The sequence below is a fragment of the Bombina bombina genome, chromosome 6 (genome assembly GCF_027579735.1).
Source record: "Bombina bombina isolate aBomBom1 chromosome 6, aBomBom1.pri, whole genome shotgun sequence".
Taxonomy (NCBI): Eukaryota; Metazoa; Chordata; class Amphibia; order Anura; family Bombinatoridae; genus Bombina; species Bombina bombina.
In genome coordinates this window covers 534,763,019-534,779,991 of record NC_069504.1, presented here as the reverse complement: position 1 = coordinate 534,779,991, position 16,973 = coordinate 534,763,019, and the positions used below count along the sequence as shown (strand labels likewise).

Sequence of the window (16,973 nt, the reverse complement as noted above, 5' to 3'; positions counted from 1 at the left end):
TTCTTTGTGTCCTAATCCAGTTTCAAAGAAGGAACGTTTGTTGCACAACTTAGATGTAGTTCGTGCTCTCAAATTTTACTTAGCAGCTACTAAGGATTTCAGACAAACATCTTCTTTGTTTGTTGTTTATTCTGGTAAAAGGAGAGGTCAAAAAGCAACTTCTACCTCTCTCTCTTTCTGGCTTAAAAGCATTATCCGATTGGCTTATGAGACTGCCGGACGGCAGCCTCCTGAAAGAATCACAGCTCACTCCACTAGGGCTGTGGCTTCCACTTGGGCCTTCAAGAACGAGGCTTCTGTTGATCAGATATGTAAGGCAGCGACTTGGTCTTCACTGCACACTTTTGCCAAATTCTACAAATTTGATACTTTTGCTTCTTCTGAGGCTATTTTTGGGAGAAAGGTTTTGCAAACCGTGGTGCCTTCCATCTAGGCGACCTGATTTGTTCCCTCCCATCATCCGTGTCCTAAAGCTTTGGTATTGGTTCCCACAAGTAAGGATGACGCCGTGGACCGGACACACCTATGTTGGAGAAAACAGAATTTATGCTTACCTGATAAATTACTTTCTCCAACGGTGTGTCCGGTCCACGGCCCGCCCTGGTTTTTGATCAGGTCTGTTGAATTAATTTCTCTAACTACAGTCACCACGGTATCATATGATTTCTCCTATGCATATTCCTCCTTTACGTCGGTCGAATGACTGGGGAAGGCGGAGCCTAGGGGGGATCATGTGACCAGCTTTGCTGGGCTCTTTGCCATTTCCTGTTGGGGAAGAGAATATCCCACAAGTAAGGATGACGCCGTGGACCGGACACACCGTTGGAGAAAGTAATTTATCAGGTAAGCATAAATTCTGTTTTTCCCTAAATTTATACCAATTTGCGGCTAAACCGTCCTCTGCCTGGCATTCGCGCTCTGTTGCTCATCTTTGATGTCTCAATAGCCAATAACGGCTCTAACAACGGGGGACCCACCCTCTTCTCATTACGTAATATGTCCTTATTGCGCATGCGTTCGTCTTTGGTGCCTATAATTGACAATGTAAAATTGTCACGGGAGGGCGCAGTGCCTATACGTAAACAGCGGGTGGGACCGCTGTTTACGTAATTTGGTTGAAAATGAGGAAGCAATGAGTGGGAGGAGCGGGTAAGCGAATGAGCGAGATGCAAGATATAAAATAAACAATAAAATACACTTTTTATTATAAATTTATTGCGGCGGTACACTTAATATCAGTAATGACTACAAAACTAGATAACACAAAAGGTAAAAATTGACATTCACTTTAAGTGCCAATAAAATTGCCTTGGGAGGAACTTTTCATGTTTGGAATTCAGCCTTGAAGAAATTTTAAGATTATTTGATCTGAGAAATTTAAAAATAGGAATGTATGTTCGTTCATAACTTTATTTATTTTTAATGGCAGTAAAAGTACACGAAATCCGTTGATAACCTATGGGAAATAGTTCACATGGACACCCCACACAAAGCATTAAATATCCCTACCCTCTCAGTAGCTCTTTCTCATTTCATGGAGGTAGGTAGAGAGGCGCTCAGATTGTTTTTGTCCTTAATGGATTGTTTCCTGCAAGAGAGCATGGGGGAGTTTTTGTAAGCCATGTAATTCTTAGTCGTAGAGCTTTGGTGTATGTTGGCTACTGTCCCAGGGAAGTTCCCATGCCTCTTTCTTGTGTGCTTTATCCTCCCTTTCTAGGCAAACAGTGTTAGTTACACTGATTTCCCTTTGAGGACGCAGTCTGTATGAAGATGACTCTTTCAACTGGGTAAGTTCTGGTTATCTCTTCCACCCCCTCTGACTTGTTTAAGTGCACGGGGCAGTAGACTTTTTTTTATTTATTAATACAGAGCACTCTGACAGTAAGTGTGATCAAGCCCTCACATCATGGAAAGGGGGGTGCCTAAGTTTATTCAAATCTTGGTCAAGGGATGTATGAGGGACAGAGACCTGTTAGGTACTCTCAATTTATACTTATGCTAACTTAGAGACCTCAGGTAGAGGTCTTCATCAACATTGGACATAGTGTATGGCACACCTCAGAAGTGGCAATATCCCAGTGGGGTTACTAAGGCAGCAAAAGTGTGGCGCACCGGAACAGAAGTGTAGAGGAGCACTTCTCAGAAGGTGGTGGTGAGGCATCCCAAAGTAACCATTCGTTTTAGGGGCTGAGGAAAATTAATATATCTATTACTTGTGACTATTTTCTTTCTGTATTGGGGTATGATGGAGGACTCCACCTCTAATTTTAGCCAGGAGGGTATCTGCTCTACTCCATTATTTGTTGCTAATAAATGTATGCTCTGCAAATTAAACAGTCCCCCCCCCCCCCCCCCTGCCCAATTGTGTAGCTCATGCCTTCTGTTTTACAATTTTGTTCAGGGGGTTCCTGGGAGTTTTACAATTTCGTTCCTGGTACCCAAACACCTGTGATATCCCCACCAGTCCAATCCTGATATGCCAGTACTTCAACCTCAGGTAGTGGCTCCTATCCTATCACATGCTGTCCCCTGTGACCCTGTCACTCAAACTCATTTGGGGTTTTCCTCATGACTTTGCAGCTCAATTTAGAGTCTGCGGTTTCTGCTGCCTTAATGCTATGCCTGTTGCAGGGAAGAGGAAGGTTAAGCATGGTTCCTCTGAGTCGAAGAGCAGTGGTCAGCCATATGCAGCTTTCCGACGGGAATGATTCCTTGGGTAGTTCTGAAGGAGAACCTTCATCCTCAACTCCTCTATAGAGTGAAAGAGAGACTCTGAGGACATTAATTTTAACCCCTTAATGACCACAATGTACCCTGTATGTCACTGGTCGTTAAGGTTTTTTTCAGGACATAATAGCACAAGTCTAGCAAGAAAACGCTTTTAATGCACTCCCTCCAGCAGGCTTTGTGGAATAGAGCAGTCTCAACGCTGGTGGCAAGACCGCGCTATAAAACAATCAAGTCCCAAAAAAAGGCCAGTGACATACAGGGTACGTCGCTGGTCCTTAAGGGGTTAAAGTTCAACACTTAAAATAATTGCCAGAAGGGCCTTCTGGTTAAATTCCTTGTTTCCAAGTCAAGGCTACTATTTTCAGCCTTAAAAGGAAAATCCTTATTCTGCCCTGGATTTAATTATTTCTACTGTCACTGGTGTTAAGGGGGCTTTTCTACCCCAGGATAAGAAGTCTAAATCTGAGGGACATCCTATGGGACATTTTTGCTCCTTTCGTCAAAACAAGACTCAGAGGAGCTCTTCAACAACTAAGTCAAGCCCAGGAGCACCTGGAAGCTAAACTTGGTGTGGAACAAGAAGCCCAATAAATTGACCCCAGACAAGTCGGCATGAACGGTCGTCCCCTGACCTGGGCTCAGATAAAGTAGGGGGCAGGTTATCTCAGTTTCAGGAATTTTGGGCTCAAGTCCGTTCATGACCTTTTGGGTTCTGGACATTATTTCTCAGGGATTCAAAATAGGTTTCAGATCTCGCCCTCCAAGGGGCAGGTTCCTCTTTTCAAGGATTTTGGGGAGGTGGGAAGAAAGATCAGCCTTCCTACACTGTAGACTATTTGGTATCCATTTGAGTTATCGTCCCAGTACCCCAAGCAAAGAGGGAAAAAGGATTTTATTTAAATATCTTTATTTATAGTTCCCAAAATAAGAAGGAACCTATTTGTCCCATTTTAGACCTGAAATACCTCAACAAATTCTTAATTGTACATTCCTTCAAAATGGAGACAGTCAGGTCTATCCTTCCTCTCATTCAGGAAGGTCATTTCACCAAGATCATTATCAGTGCCTTCCTGGACAAGCATTACCAGTTCATAGTTCTTTCAATTGGTTTAGCTGCTGCTGCCAGGATCTTTATAATGGTCCCTGGGGCCCTCCTTGCAGTAGTCAGACTGCAAAGGATTGCTGTGGCGCCATACTTGGATGTCATCTTGGTTTAGGCGCCATCTTTACATTTAGCAATATCTTGCACAGAGAAGTTACTCTGGTATCTCCGGACGCATGGCTGGAAATTAAACCAAAGAGATGCGTCGATCATCTTCCCTGTTTTGTCCTGCATTATGTTTAGTGCAAAGGTTAGGAAGCAACAGCTGGTGCCCTATCCTTCTGGCTTAGAAGTTTGATTTGCATGGAGTATATAGCTGCAGGCCAGCAGCCTCCTTCACTGATAACTGCACATTCTACTTGTGCGGTATCTTTTTTTTTTTTTTTTTTTTTTTTTTTTTTTTTCCTGGGCCTTCAAGAATGAGGCTTCAGTTGAACAGATATGTAAGGTTGCTACTTGGTCCTCATTGCATACTTCTGCAAAATGTTAGTTTTGATGTTTTAGCTTCATCAGAGAGTTGTCTTTTGAGAGAGAGGTTCTTCAAGCAGTGGTGCCTAGTTTTTAGGACTGCCTTCCTTACATTTCCCTCCCTAAATTTTTGTGGACTTCACATCTTGGGTAATAGTTTCCTATAAGTTAAAGGGACAGTCAACACTTACTTTAACATGTTTTTATATTGAAAATAACAAAACGGAGGTCCGCCTACACTATACCCCTCCTGCCTTGCCGCCTTGCTTCTGTCCTAATCAGCGGCGCTAACTACTCTAATACCCAGTAAATATGGATGCCGGACTCCCCCCACCATTACGTAGCTGCCTTCTTCTTCAACTGATAAGCAAATCAGAATCCAGGCATCGGACAGAAATTGCAAGCGCGTGCAATTTCAGTCCGAGGACTGGATTCTGATTTGCTTATCAGTTGAAGAAGGCAGCTACGTAATGGTGGGGGGAGTCCGGCATCCATATTTACCGGGTATTAGAGTAGTTAGCGCCGCTGATTAGGACAGAAGCAAGGCGGCAAGGCAGGAGGGGTATAGTGTAGGCGGACCTCTGTTTTGTTATTTTCAATATAAAAACATGTTAAAGTAAGTGTTGACTGTCCCTTTAAGATTGGATTTCAAGGACTCCCACTGCCATTAGAAAGAGAACCTAATTTATGCTTACCTGATAAATTTTTCCTTTCTTGGCAGTAATATTCCAAGAACTACCCTGATTTCTGTAGAAGGGGCAGTCTTATGGCACATCTGTACCCTTTTTTTTTTTTTTTTTTTTTTTTTTTTTTTTTTTTTATTCGCTTTACTTTTCCTTATCCTCGGCTTGAACTACTGAGAGGGTTGGGGAAGTGGGAGGGATATATTTAATGCTTTGTTGGAGTTGTCTGCCTCCTCCTGGTGGCCAGGTGAATTATTTCCCATGGATTATGATTGGATTTCATGGACTCTAACTGCCAAGAAAGAAAATAATTTATCAGGTAAGCATAAATTTGTTTTTCTTTCTAATGACAAGATGAGTCCATGGATCATCTAATTACTATTTGGCATCAATACCCAAGCTAGAGTTCACAGATAAGGGAGGGACAAGACAGGGAACCTAAACGGAAAGCACCAATGCTTGAACTCCCAAAAGTGTGAAATTTGTAGAATTTTGAAAATGTGTGGAGAGGACCAAGTTGCAGCACCGGACGCACAATCTCCGCCCACCTCCTACTACAACTTCTCAGCTCAAGATTTTGCCAGCCATTTCAATAACAAAATAGCCTCCATCAGAAATTCAATTAAAGTTACCAACAACCTACTTACAGCAAAATCCGAAAGCCACTTCTCTCTGCTTATCCTCGATCTGTCTGCAGCCTTTGATACTGTCGACCACTCTCTTTTGCTCCAAACTCTCCAATCCTTCGGCATTTGCGACACAGCTCTCTCGTGGTTCTCTTCCTATCTGTTTAACCGTACTTTTAGTGTAGCCTTCTCTGGGGCATCTTCTGCCCTGTTACCACTTTCTGTTGGGGTACCGCAAGGCTCTGTCCTTGGTCCGGTTCTCGTCTCAATCTACACATATTCAGGTTCCTTAATAAAGTCCCATGGGTTTCAATACCATTTTGTATGTCAATGACACCCAAATCTACCTCTCTGCACCAGACTTATCTTATTCCTTGCAAACCAGTGTCACTGTCTTTATCATATCTCATCTTGGATGTCCTCTCACTACCTTAAGCTAAATCGCTCCTCATTCCCCCCCCCCCCTTCTAAAATCTCCACCCCCAACTTCTCTGTTTAACTCCATTACCCCTACCCCACATGCTCTGTCTTGGAGTCACACTTGACTCAGATCTTTCACTCCTCACATTCAGTCCTTGGCTAAAGCCTGCTGCTTCCACCTTTAAAAACATCTCTAAATTCTTCCTTTCACAAGACACAACTAAGATTCTAATCCAGTCTCTCATCTTTCCCTGCCTCGATTACTGCGACTCCATCCTCTCTGGTCTCCCTATCTGCCGCCTAGCTCATTTCCAATCCATGATGAATGCCTCTGCCAGGCTCATCTTCCTTACACGTCACTCTTCATCTGCTGTACCTCTCTGCCATTCCCTGGCTTCCTCTTGCCTCCAGGCTTAAACACAAAATTCTAACTCTGATATACAAAGCCCTCAACTGCACTGCTTCTTACAACAGTGCAACTCTCGGCAGGGACCTCTACCCATTTGACCCCCCTATAAATGTTAACTTGTATATCGCATATATTTATAGCGCTGCAGAATCTGTTGCCGCTCTACAAATACCTGATGCGAGAAAAAAAAAATTAGGTTTAGTATCCCTTTAATCATTCTGTAACAAATAGGATTACAAATACTGCTGCATAAGTAAATCTGGAGTATGGCAGTTTTTCTAAAGCGAATGATAAAACTCCACTATCTTAGCTAGTTTACAAAAAAAATATATATTGCGTTTTTGTATGTTAACAATTTTTTATACTATTTTAGTGTAGGTGTACCTCTGATGTTTGTAACTTTAAAGTTGTAGCTTGTGTAAAGTAAGTAGTTAATGTAGCTGAGAGCAGCAGAGCTGTTTGGTATGACAACTTCTATCCTTTTGTATTATAGGTTTTAGAAGACACAGAGCGTGGTTCTGGTGGCTTTGGGTCTACTGGACAGAACTGAATTACATTTGACATACAACTGTTTAAAAGAAAAAAATTAAAAAAAATATTTTGTAATAAAAAATTAAAATCTTGAAGTATGTGTTTTTTTTTTTTTTTTTTAAATGTGTAGTTGTCCATAGTTAAAGTAGTCGTCTTTTTGTAGCATCCTTTTTAAATTGGGTTTTCAACCAAACAGGCCTGAGATATACGTGTCTACAATAAATCAGACTTTTTAAACAAGATTTCAAGTCTAACGGAATACAATATTCCTAAACAAAATAGCTTAAAAATTAAAGGTGAACCAACATAGTTAATATTGTAACCAATAGGTGTGCAAATTTGTAAATGTTGAGGGTGAGTAGACCTTTACTAAAAAGCAAGAGCTCCTAGAGAAACCATAATCAATTTAAAAGATTAGTAACCAGAACAGCTAGCGGAGTTGCCAAGTGTCCTATTTAAAATAAAAAAAATAATAAAAAAAACTCTTTTGAACATGAACAATAAAGCTTAAAGGGATATAAAAGCCCAATTTTTTTCTTTCACAATTCAGATAGTGCATGCAGCTTTCTAATTTACTCCTAGTATTAATGTCTTTGGTATCTTTATTTGAAAAGCAGGGATGTATTGCTTAGGAGCTGGCCCATTTTTAGTTCAGCACCTGGGTAGGGCTTGCTGATTGGCTAAATGTAGTCGCCAATCAGCAAGCGCTACCCAGGTGCTGAACTAAAAATGGTCCGAATCTTAAGCTTAAATTGCTGCTTTTTAAAGATACCAAGAGGACGAAGAAAAATTTAATAGGAGTAAATTAGTGCATGCAATTTTAAGCAACTTTCTATCTGAATTGTGAAACAAATAAATTTGGGTTTCATATCCCTTTTATTAGGGTAAGTCCATTTATATATGGTTTGCAAGCTGATTGGGAGGTTTACCCTAACTAGTGGAATAGGTTAGTTAAGTCAACAGAGGAAATAATTATACCTTAGTAGGTCCCCAAAATATGAAAATAGTATTACAAATAATGCTTCTGCAGAGAGATTGCAAGCCACAGAAATAGTCTCATCATAGAAAGTTTGCAATGGAGCACCTTAATAGGAGGAATCAAGATTAGAGGAGTGAAAGCTGGGGGACTTGAGTAACTAAATGTACCTGTTACAGGTATATGGTAAAACCATTGTTTTAATTAAAAAAAAAAAAGCTTATTTCAATTGGACATTAAAATTGTCTGTAAAATAGACCCCCCAAACAAGATGGAAGCATTGATAGAGGGATGTATTTATCAGTAGAGAAGTTCTTGGACACCCTTGTCTCCAACATAGTTTTGATGTGGTTTAAAACCCTGCAAATTGATTGTTGCTGTGTTGGAAACACAGAATATAAAATGAGATTTGAAGAGATCAATTATGGTGCCACCCAGGCAAAAATATTTCTAGTAAGTATGAGATTAACTTTACCACTTTATAGATAGGCTAGAGAGATAATCTTTTGGGGAGACCAATAGCAAAAAACATTTTATACTTGCCTGATAAATTTATTTTCTTTCCTGGCATGGAGAGTCTACAAATCCATTCAATTACTAGTGGGAATTCTACTCCTGGCCCCCAGGTGGAAGCAAAGAACACCCCAGCAAAGCTTCAAATATCCCCCCATTACCCTCAATCCCCAGTCATTCAGCTGAGGAATTATGGAAAGAGGTATAGAGGTTCTTGAGGTTTAGAAAAATGACTCAAAGCGGTCTTTAAAATAAGGGCGGGTCGTGAACTCTCGATGCCAGGAAAGAAAATTAATTTATCAAGTATAAATTATGTTTTCTTTCCAATGGCATGGAGAGCCCACAAATCAATTTAATTACTAGTGGGAACCAATACCAAGGCTAGAGTCCACAGAATGGAAGGGAGGGATGCACAAGACAGGCAAACCTAAACAGAAGGCACCACTGCTTGAAGAACTTTCCTCCCAAAAGAAGCCTCAGTAGAGGCAAAAACATAAAATTTGGAATAAGTTTGCAATGATGACCAAGTGGCCGCCTTGCAAATCTGTTCCATGGAAGCATAATTTTTTTAATGGCGGAAGAGACAGACCTAGTGGTGTAAGCCGTAATTTTCTCGGAAGGCTGCTGTCTCAAGCCAATCTAATATCGCTTCACCCCTCTATTTACCAGAAAAGAGCAGAAGATTGACGAAAATCTTTCGTAGCCTGTAAATAGAACTTTAAAGGGACAGTCTAGGCCAAAATAAACTTTCATGATTCAGATAGAGCATGTAATTTTAAACAATTTTCCAATTTACTTTTATCACCAATTTTGCTTTGTTCTCTTGGTATTCTTAGTTGAAAGCTTAACCTAGGAGGTTCATATGCTAATTTCTTAGACCTTGAAGCCCACCTCTTTCAGATTGCATTTTAACAGTTTTTCACCACTAGAGGGTGTTCACGTATTTCATATGCACGAGAAGTTATCTGGGAGCAGGCACTGATTGGCTAGACTGCAAGTCTGTCAAAATAACTGAAAAAAGGGGCAGTTTGCAGAGGCTTAAATACAAGATAATCACAGAGGTTAAAAGTATATTATAACTGTTGGTTATGCAAAACTGGGAAATGGGTAATAATGGGATTATCTATCTTTTAAAACAATTAAAATTCTGGTGTAGACTGTCCCTTTAAAGCACGCACAACATCCAGATTGTGCAACAACTGCTCCTTAGAGGAAGGGTTAGGACAAAATGAAGGGACAATTTCTTGGTTAATATTGCGTTCTGAGACCACCTTATGTAGAAATCCTTCCAGGATAATAACTTGATATCAACAGAATGCATAGGCTCAAATGAAGCCTGCTTCAGAACTTTAGGAACCAGATTAAGATTCCAAGGAGCACCAATGGACCTAAACACAGGCCTGATTCTAACCAAAGCCTTGACAAAATATTGAACATCTGGCAAAATTGCCAGACGCTTCTGCAGAAGAGTCGACGGCCGAAATCTAACCCTTTTAGGGTACTGACTGATAAAACCTTCTCCAGGCCCTCCTGAAGAAATGATAGAATACGGGGAATTCTCACCTGACTCCAAGAAAAGGAAATTTATGCTTACCCGATTTTTTTTTTTTTCCGATATAAGTCCACGGATTTCATCCTTATGGGATATCGCCTCCTGGTCAGCAGGAGGAGGCAAAGAGCACCACAGCTGTGTGTGTGTGTGTGTGTATATATATATATATATATATATATATATATATATATATATATATATATATATATATATAAAATCTTCTCCCACTCCAGTCATTCGACCGAAGTTAGGAAGAGAAAGGAAAAGCCAAGATGCAGAGGTGACTGAAGTTTAACAAAAATAAAGACATGTCTTAGAAAATGACAGGGTGGGCCATGGACTCGTCATATCATAAAAAATAAATTGTCAGGTAAGCATAAATTTCCTTTTCTTTCACAAGATATGACAAGTCCACGGATTTCATCCTTACGTATGGGATACAATACCAAAGCTATAGGACACGGATGAAAGGGAGGGTCAAGACAGGAACCTAAACGGAAGGCACCACTGCTTGAAGAACCTTTCTCCCAAAAATAGTTTCGGACGAGGCAAAAGTATAAAATTTGGAAAAAGTATCATTTTTAAATGCCCATGAGGAAGCCACAGCCCTAGTGGAATGAGCTGTAATCCGTTCAGTAGGTTGCCGTCCAGCAGTCTCATATACAAGACTAATGATACTCCAGCCAAAAACAGAGGTAGCCGCAGCTTTCTGACCCCTACGTCTCCCAGAAAAGACAACAAACAATGAAGATGATTGACGAAATTCCTTAGTCGCCTGTAAGAAAAACTTCAGGGCACAGACTTGTCCAAATTATATAACAGACGCTCCTCCTTAGAAGGAGGATTAGGACACAATGAAGGAACAGCAATTTCCTGATTAATATTCTTGTTAGAAAACCTTTGGAAGAAAACCAGGTTTGGTACGCAACACTACCTTATCGGAATGAAAAATAAGATAAGGAGAATCACATTGTAATGCTGAAAGCTTAAACTCTGCGAGCAGAAGAAATAGCAATCAAAAATTAAATTTTCAAGATAATAACTTAATATCTATGGAATGCATAGGTTCAAACGGAACCCCTTGAAGAACATTAAGAACTAAATTCAAACTCCAAGGAGAAGCAATTGGTCTAAACCCAGGCCTGATTCTAGTCAGAGCCTGACAAAAAGATTGAGCATCCGGAACATCTGCCAGACGTTTGTGTAGCAAAATAGAGCAGAAATCTGTGCCATTAAGGAACTTGTTGACAACCCTTTCTCCAATCCTTGGAGAAAGGATAAAATCCTAAGAATCCTAATCTTACTTTACCTCTTCCTAGTCTAACGCAGGCAAAGAGAATGACTGGAGTGGGAGGGAAGGGAGGAGCTATATATACAGCTCTGCTGTGGTGCTCTTTGCCTCCTCCTGCTGACCAGGAGGCGATATCCCATAAGTAAGGATGAAATCCGTGGACTCGTCATATCTTGTAAAAGAAAAACCCCTGGAGCCGCACCAATGAAGGTATTTACGCCATACATTATTATAAATCTTGCTAGTAACAGTCTTACGAGCCTGAATCATAGTCTCAATAGCCTTCATAGAAAAACCTTGTCTGGACAAGACTAAGCGTTCAATCTCCAAGCAGTCCGCTTCAGAGAGACTAAATTCGGATGGAGGAAGGGACCCTGAAGTAGAAGATCCTCGGAGGCAATTTCCACGGGGGAAATGACATCCTCACTAGGTCCGCAAACCAAGTTCTGCAATGCCACGCTTGAGCTATTAGAATCACTGAAGCCTGCTCCTGTTTGATACGAGCTATCACCCGAGGAAGGAAACTGGAGAAAACAGATCAGTTAGACCAAAATCACATGGCTCTGCGAAGGCGTCTAACAGAGCTGCTTAAGGATCTCTTGATCTTGCACCATATCTTGGAAGCTTCGCATTTAGATGAGATTCCATCAGATCCAGCTCCGAACTCCCCGTTTGAGGGTTAACATTGAGCACTTCTGGATGGAGAGCCCATTCCCCTGGATGAAACGTCTGCCTGCTTAGATAATCCGCTTCCCAGTTGTCCATTGCTGGGATATGAATGGCAGAGAGATGACAATTGTGAGACTCTGCCCACTGAAGAATATGAGTCACCTTCATAGCTAACATGCTCCAAGTTCCTCCTTAGTGGTTGATATACGCCACCTAAGTGATGTCATCCGATTTGAAATATGATAAACCGGACTGAACTCGGTTGAGGCCAAGCTGTTAAAACATGGAGAATTCCTCTCAATTGTAGAATATTTATAGGGGGCCCCTGAGCTCTAAGGGATCCCCAAACTGCTCCCCAGCCTAACAGGCTGGCATTCGTGGTCCCAATCTCCCAAGAAGGTCTCAAGAAATCAGGAAATGAGTGCCCTGAGAAAAATGGTCCTGGGAGATCCATCACGATAGAGAAATCCTTGTCTGAGTCTATAACTATCCTCAGAGAGATCTGAGTGGTCTCTGTTTCATTGATTGAGCATACATAACTGTAGAGGTCTCAGATGGAAGTGAGCAAACGGAATAATGTTCATGGATTCCACCATGAGACCAATTACTTCCATGCATACAGCCACTGATGGACAAACAGAGGACTGAAGAGAACGACATACTTCCAGAAGCTTGAATTTTCTGACCTGCGTCAAAAAAAATCTACATAGATACGGAGTCTGATTGTCTCTAAAAATAGCATACCCTTGTACTTGGCACCAAGGAACTCTTCCCTATATTCACCTTCCACCCGTGAGAGCGGAGAATAGCGAACAGAGAATCTGTATGGGATCTTACTAACTGAAAAGATGGCGCCTGGACCAAGATATCATCCAAATAAGGAGCCAAAGCAATCCATAGAGATATGGCCACAGCCAAAAGAGCCCCTAGAACCTTCATAAAGATTCGAGGAGCAGTGGCAAAGCCAAAAGGCAGGGCTACAAATTGGAAATGTTGATCCAAAAAAGCGAACTTCAGGAACCTGAAATATTCCCTGTGGTTAGGCACATAAAGATACGCATCTTTTAGGTCTATGGTGGTCATAAACTGACCCTCCTGAACTACAGGGAGAATAGAAAGAATAGTCTCTATCTTGAAGGATGGGACTTTGAGAAACTTGTTGAGAGACTTGAGGTCTAAAATGGGTCAAAGTTCCCCTCCTCCTTGGGAATCACAAAAAGATTTGAATAAAATCCCTGACCCTGTTCTGCTAAAGGAACTGGGATAATCACTCCCAGAGATGACGGATCCCTTACACAGTTTAAGAAGGCCTCTCTTTACCTGGTTTACAGATAATCTCAATAATAGTAATCTGTCCCTGGGGGGACAAGACTTGAATCATATCCTGTATCCCTGGGAGACTACATCCACTGCCCAAGGATCTGGAATGTCATGAATTCAAGCCTGCTGAAAGAAGGAAAACCTGCCCCCTACTTGATCCAGAACTGGTTCGGGGGTTGGCCCTTCATGCTGACTTAGCCTCAGCAGAAGGCTTTCTTGTTCCAGGGCTGGCTAGCTTTCCATGAAGTTTTGGCTTGCTCAGACTTAGAAGACAATGCAGATCTCTGTCCCTTCAAGTTACGAAAGAAACGAAAATTAGAAGTCTGTCAACCCTTGGGTCTATTCCTCTTATCCTGTGGTAAAAAAAAAAAACCTCCCTTTCCACCAGTAACCGTGGAAATGATCTCTGCCAGACCAGGGCCAAATAAAGTCTTACCCTTAAAAGGTAGAGACAGAAGCTTGGATTTAGAGACCCAAGCTTGGATTTAGATGTCACATCCTCAGGACCAAGACTTTAACCAAAGTGCTCTGTGGGCTAGTATTGCAAAACTAGAAATCTTGGCTACAGCCTAACAACTTGCATACTGGCATCACAGATAAAAGTAAAAGCAAGCTTTGGAGCCTTGATCCTATCCTGGATCTCCTCTATAGTAGTCACCTCTGCAATTCGATCACACAAATAAGAGGCTTCATCAGCAGCTGTCGCAATACTAGCAACTGGTTGCTGCTGCAAACCCTGATGAAGAAACATCAGGGTTTGATGTAGCGCCCTCTACCCTAGGAACAGTGTGCCACAGATCTCGCACTAAATCAGCCACAGGAGACGGGTTAAAAGGAACACCTGTCTTCTTCCATTCCTCAGATGTCAGATGTGATCTGGAACAGAAAAAACCTCCACAGATTTAGGTTTGCTATCAAAAACTCTATTCAGTTTGTTAGCCTTTTTAGGAGCCTCTGCAACTGTTTTAGAGTCATCCAAAGTAGCTAATACCTCCTTTAAAAGTAAACGGAGATACTCCAGTAAAAATCTAAAAGTAACCTCCTCAGAATCTACTGTACTAGGAACTGCAGATTCTGAATTGGATATCTCTTCCTTTAGAAGCTGCAGAGGAATGATCCTCACTAGATAACTGAGAAAGACTAACCAAATCAGTCTTGGTGGAATCAGAACCCTTAGAAATGGTCTTAGATTTCCTCTTCTTTTTATTAGAACTCGGTAAAGCACCTAGGGCTGCAGAAGTCATCTGTGCAACAAAATCTTTAGGCATACAAACACTACCAGAGACTGACTTAGAGGAACCGCAGGGCACTGCATGTGAATCCGTCAAAGACTTGGACATGTTGGCAGAAGGCTGAGACAGCCGAACAACATTATCCTGAGAAAAAAGGCTCAGATAAGGAATCCTTATCCTTAGATAATAAAACTTTATTAAGGCAAGGGGAACAAAATTGCACAGGAGGTATAACCTGGGCATCTGCACAATAAAGACATTTATCAAATGACAGAGAAAACTTGGGATCGGCATCCATAATAAATAAAATTGCCCTTTACTTCCCTTATTCTCTAAATTAAATAGAAAAAATTAGAATAAAATTCTAAGCATAGATAAATAATTATTAAAACCAGCACCTCTACACCCCAGACATGCTGGAGAGACTTACCCAACCGGTAACCAGGAATCCAATCCAGCAGATAACTCCTGTTCAAACTGCAGATCCTAGAAAGCTGCAAACATCAGAGAGACGCGACGGGCAGGAAAAACGATTTAATGTCAGAAAATCCGACCTGTCTCCTTGAAAAGCCATCTTCCAAACAGCTAGCTAGAAACAAACTGTGCAGCATTCAGGAAGTAACTGTGTCACATGATTGCAAATTCAAAAGTAAGGTGCGGTCCGACAACTTTCTTAAAGATATATTACCCAAACTTAATAAAAGGTAAACTTGTGCAAACAAATCACCATAGCCAAAATCAAAAAAGCCTTCACATGACAGAACAGTGCCCTGAACTGCTTCACAATAAATCCCCAACCTTTAAAAGGGATATTCAGTCCCATAAGGATCCACCTTGTTTCCTAAGTATCCTTTTTGTCTTTTTTTTTTTTTTTTTAGCCCCCTTAAGAACCAAGGACGTATAGGGTACATCCTACAAAAAAATGTCAGTTAGTGACCAAGGAAGTACCCTGTACATTCTCAGTGGTTTCAAGCGGTGGAAGCGATCCTGATCGCTACCAACCGCTTTCAAGGGGTTGCAGTGATGCCTCGGTATTGAGTCATCACTGTAATCCCTTTTTGTAGCCACCGATGCAAAGAGAACCACTCTGTGGCCCTCTCTGCATCGGGCATTGATGGTGCTGATCGTTGGTGGGTGGGAGCTGCAGGGAGGCGGGTGGGCGGCCCATCGATGTTCCGGCATAACACGTGCGCCTTTTTTAGGCGGAAGCGTCCGGGGGGTGGGCGTTGGCGAAATCAAGATTTCTGCAGTAATTTTTTTTTCCGAAGGAGATGGTGGGGATGTTGGGCAAGGCATTTGTGCGGTGGGGGGGGGCAACTACACTACAGAAAATATCTTACTGCACTAAAAAACATACACAAATTTTTTGGGACAAACTGGGTACTGGCAGAAAGCTGCCCGTACCCAAAATGGCGGTAAATAGGTAGAAGGGGGTGGGTTTAGAGAGCTGTATGGGGGGGGATCAGGTAGGTTGGGGGCTAAGAGGGGATCCAACACTGCAGAATCAATAGAAGAAGAAAAAATAATTAAAAATGCTTTTTTATTTTAGTACTGGCAGACTTGCTGCCAGTACTTAAGATGGCGGTGACAATTGTGAGGTGGGGGGGGGAAGGGAGGGTTCAGGGGGTGGGATGTGTCAGGTGGGAGGCTGATCTCTACACTAAAGCTAAAATTAACCCAACAAGCTACCTAAATTAACCCCGTCACTGCTGGGCATAAAACAAGTGTGGTGCGCAGCAGCATTTAGCGGCCTTCTAATTACCAAAAAGCAACGCCAAAGCCATATATGTCTGCTATTTCTGAACAAAGGGGATCCTAGAGAAGCATTTACAACCATTTGTGCCATAATTGCACAAGCTGTTTGTAAATTATTTTAGTGAGAAACCTAAAATTGTGAAAAATTTAACTTTTTTTTTTTATTTGATCGCATTTGGCGGTGAAATGGTGGCATGAAATATACCAAAATGGGCCTAGATCAATACTTTGGGTTGTCTACTACACTACACTAAAGCTAAAATTAACCCTACAAGCTCCCTAATTAACACTTTCATTGCTGGGCATAATACAAGTGTAGTGCACAGCGGCCTTCTAATTACCAAAAAGCAACGCCAAAGCCACATGAGTCTGCTACTTCTGAACAAAGGCGATCCCAGAGAAGCATTTACAAACATTTGTGCCATAATTGCACAAGCTGTTTGTAAATAATTTCAGTGAGAAACCTAAAGTTTGTGAAAAGTGAACTTTTTTTTTTATTTGATCGCATTTGGCGGTGAAATGGTGGCATGTAATATTCCAAAATGGGCCTAGATCAATACTTTGGCTCGTCTACTAAAAAAAATATATACATGTCAAGGGATATTCAGGGATTCCTGACAGATATCCGTGTTACAACTTACATATCGCTAATTTTGAAAACAAAATGGTTTGGAAATAGCAAAGTGCTACTTTTAT

General features: G+C 41.4%; 1 protein-coding gene across 1 annotated transcript in view; it reads left to right on the top strand.

The window, feature by feature from the left end:
* Positions 1–7,064, top strand: part of DUT (deoxyuridine triphosphatase) — a 43,212-nt gene extending 36,148 nt beyond the window's left edge. Inside the window, exon 7 of the mRNA XM_053717460.1 lies at positions 6,932–7,064. Coding sequence (XP_053573435.1) covers positions 6,932–6,988 — 57 coding nt within the window. The 3' untranslated portion in view covers positions 6,989–7,064. The remainder of the gene's footprint in view (positions 1–6,931) is intronic.
* The last annotated feature ends 9,909 nt before the right edge of the window (positions 7,065–16,973 follow it).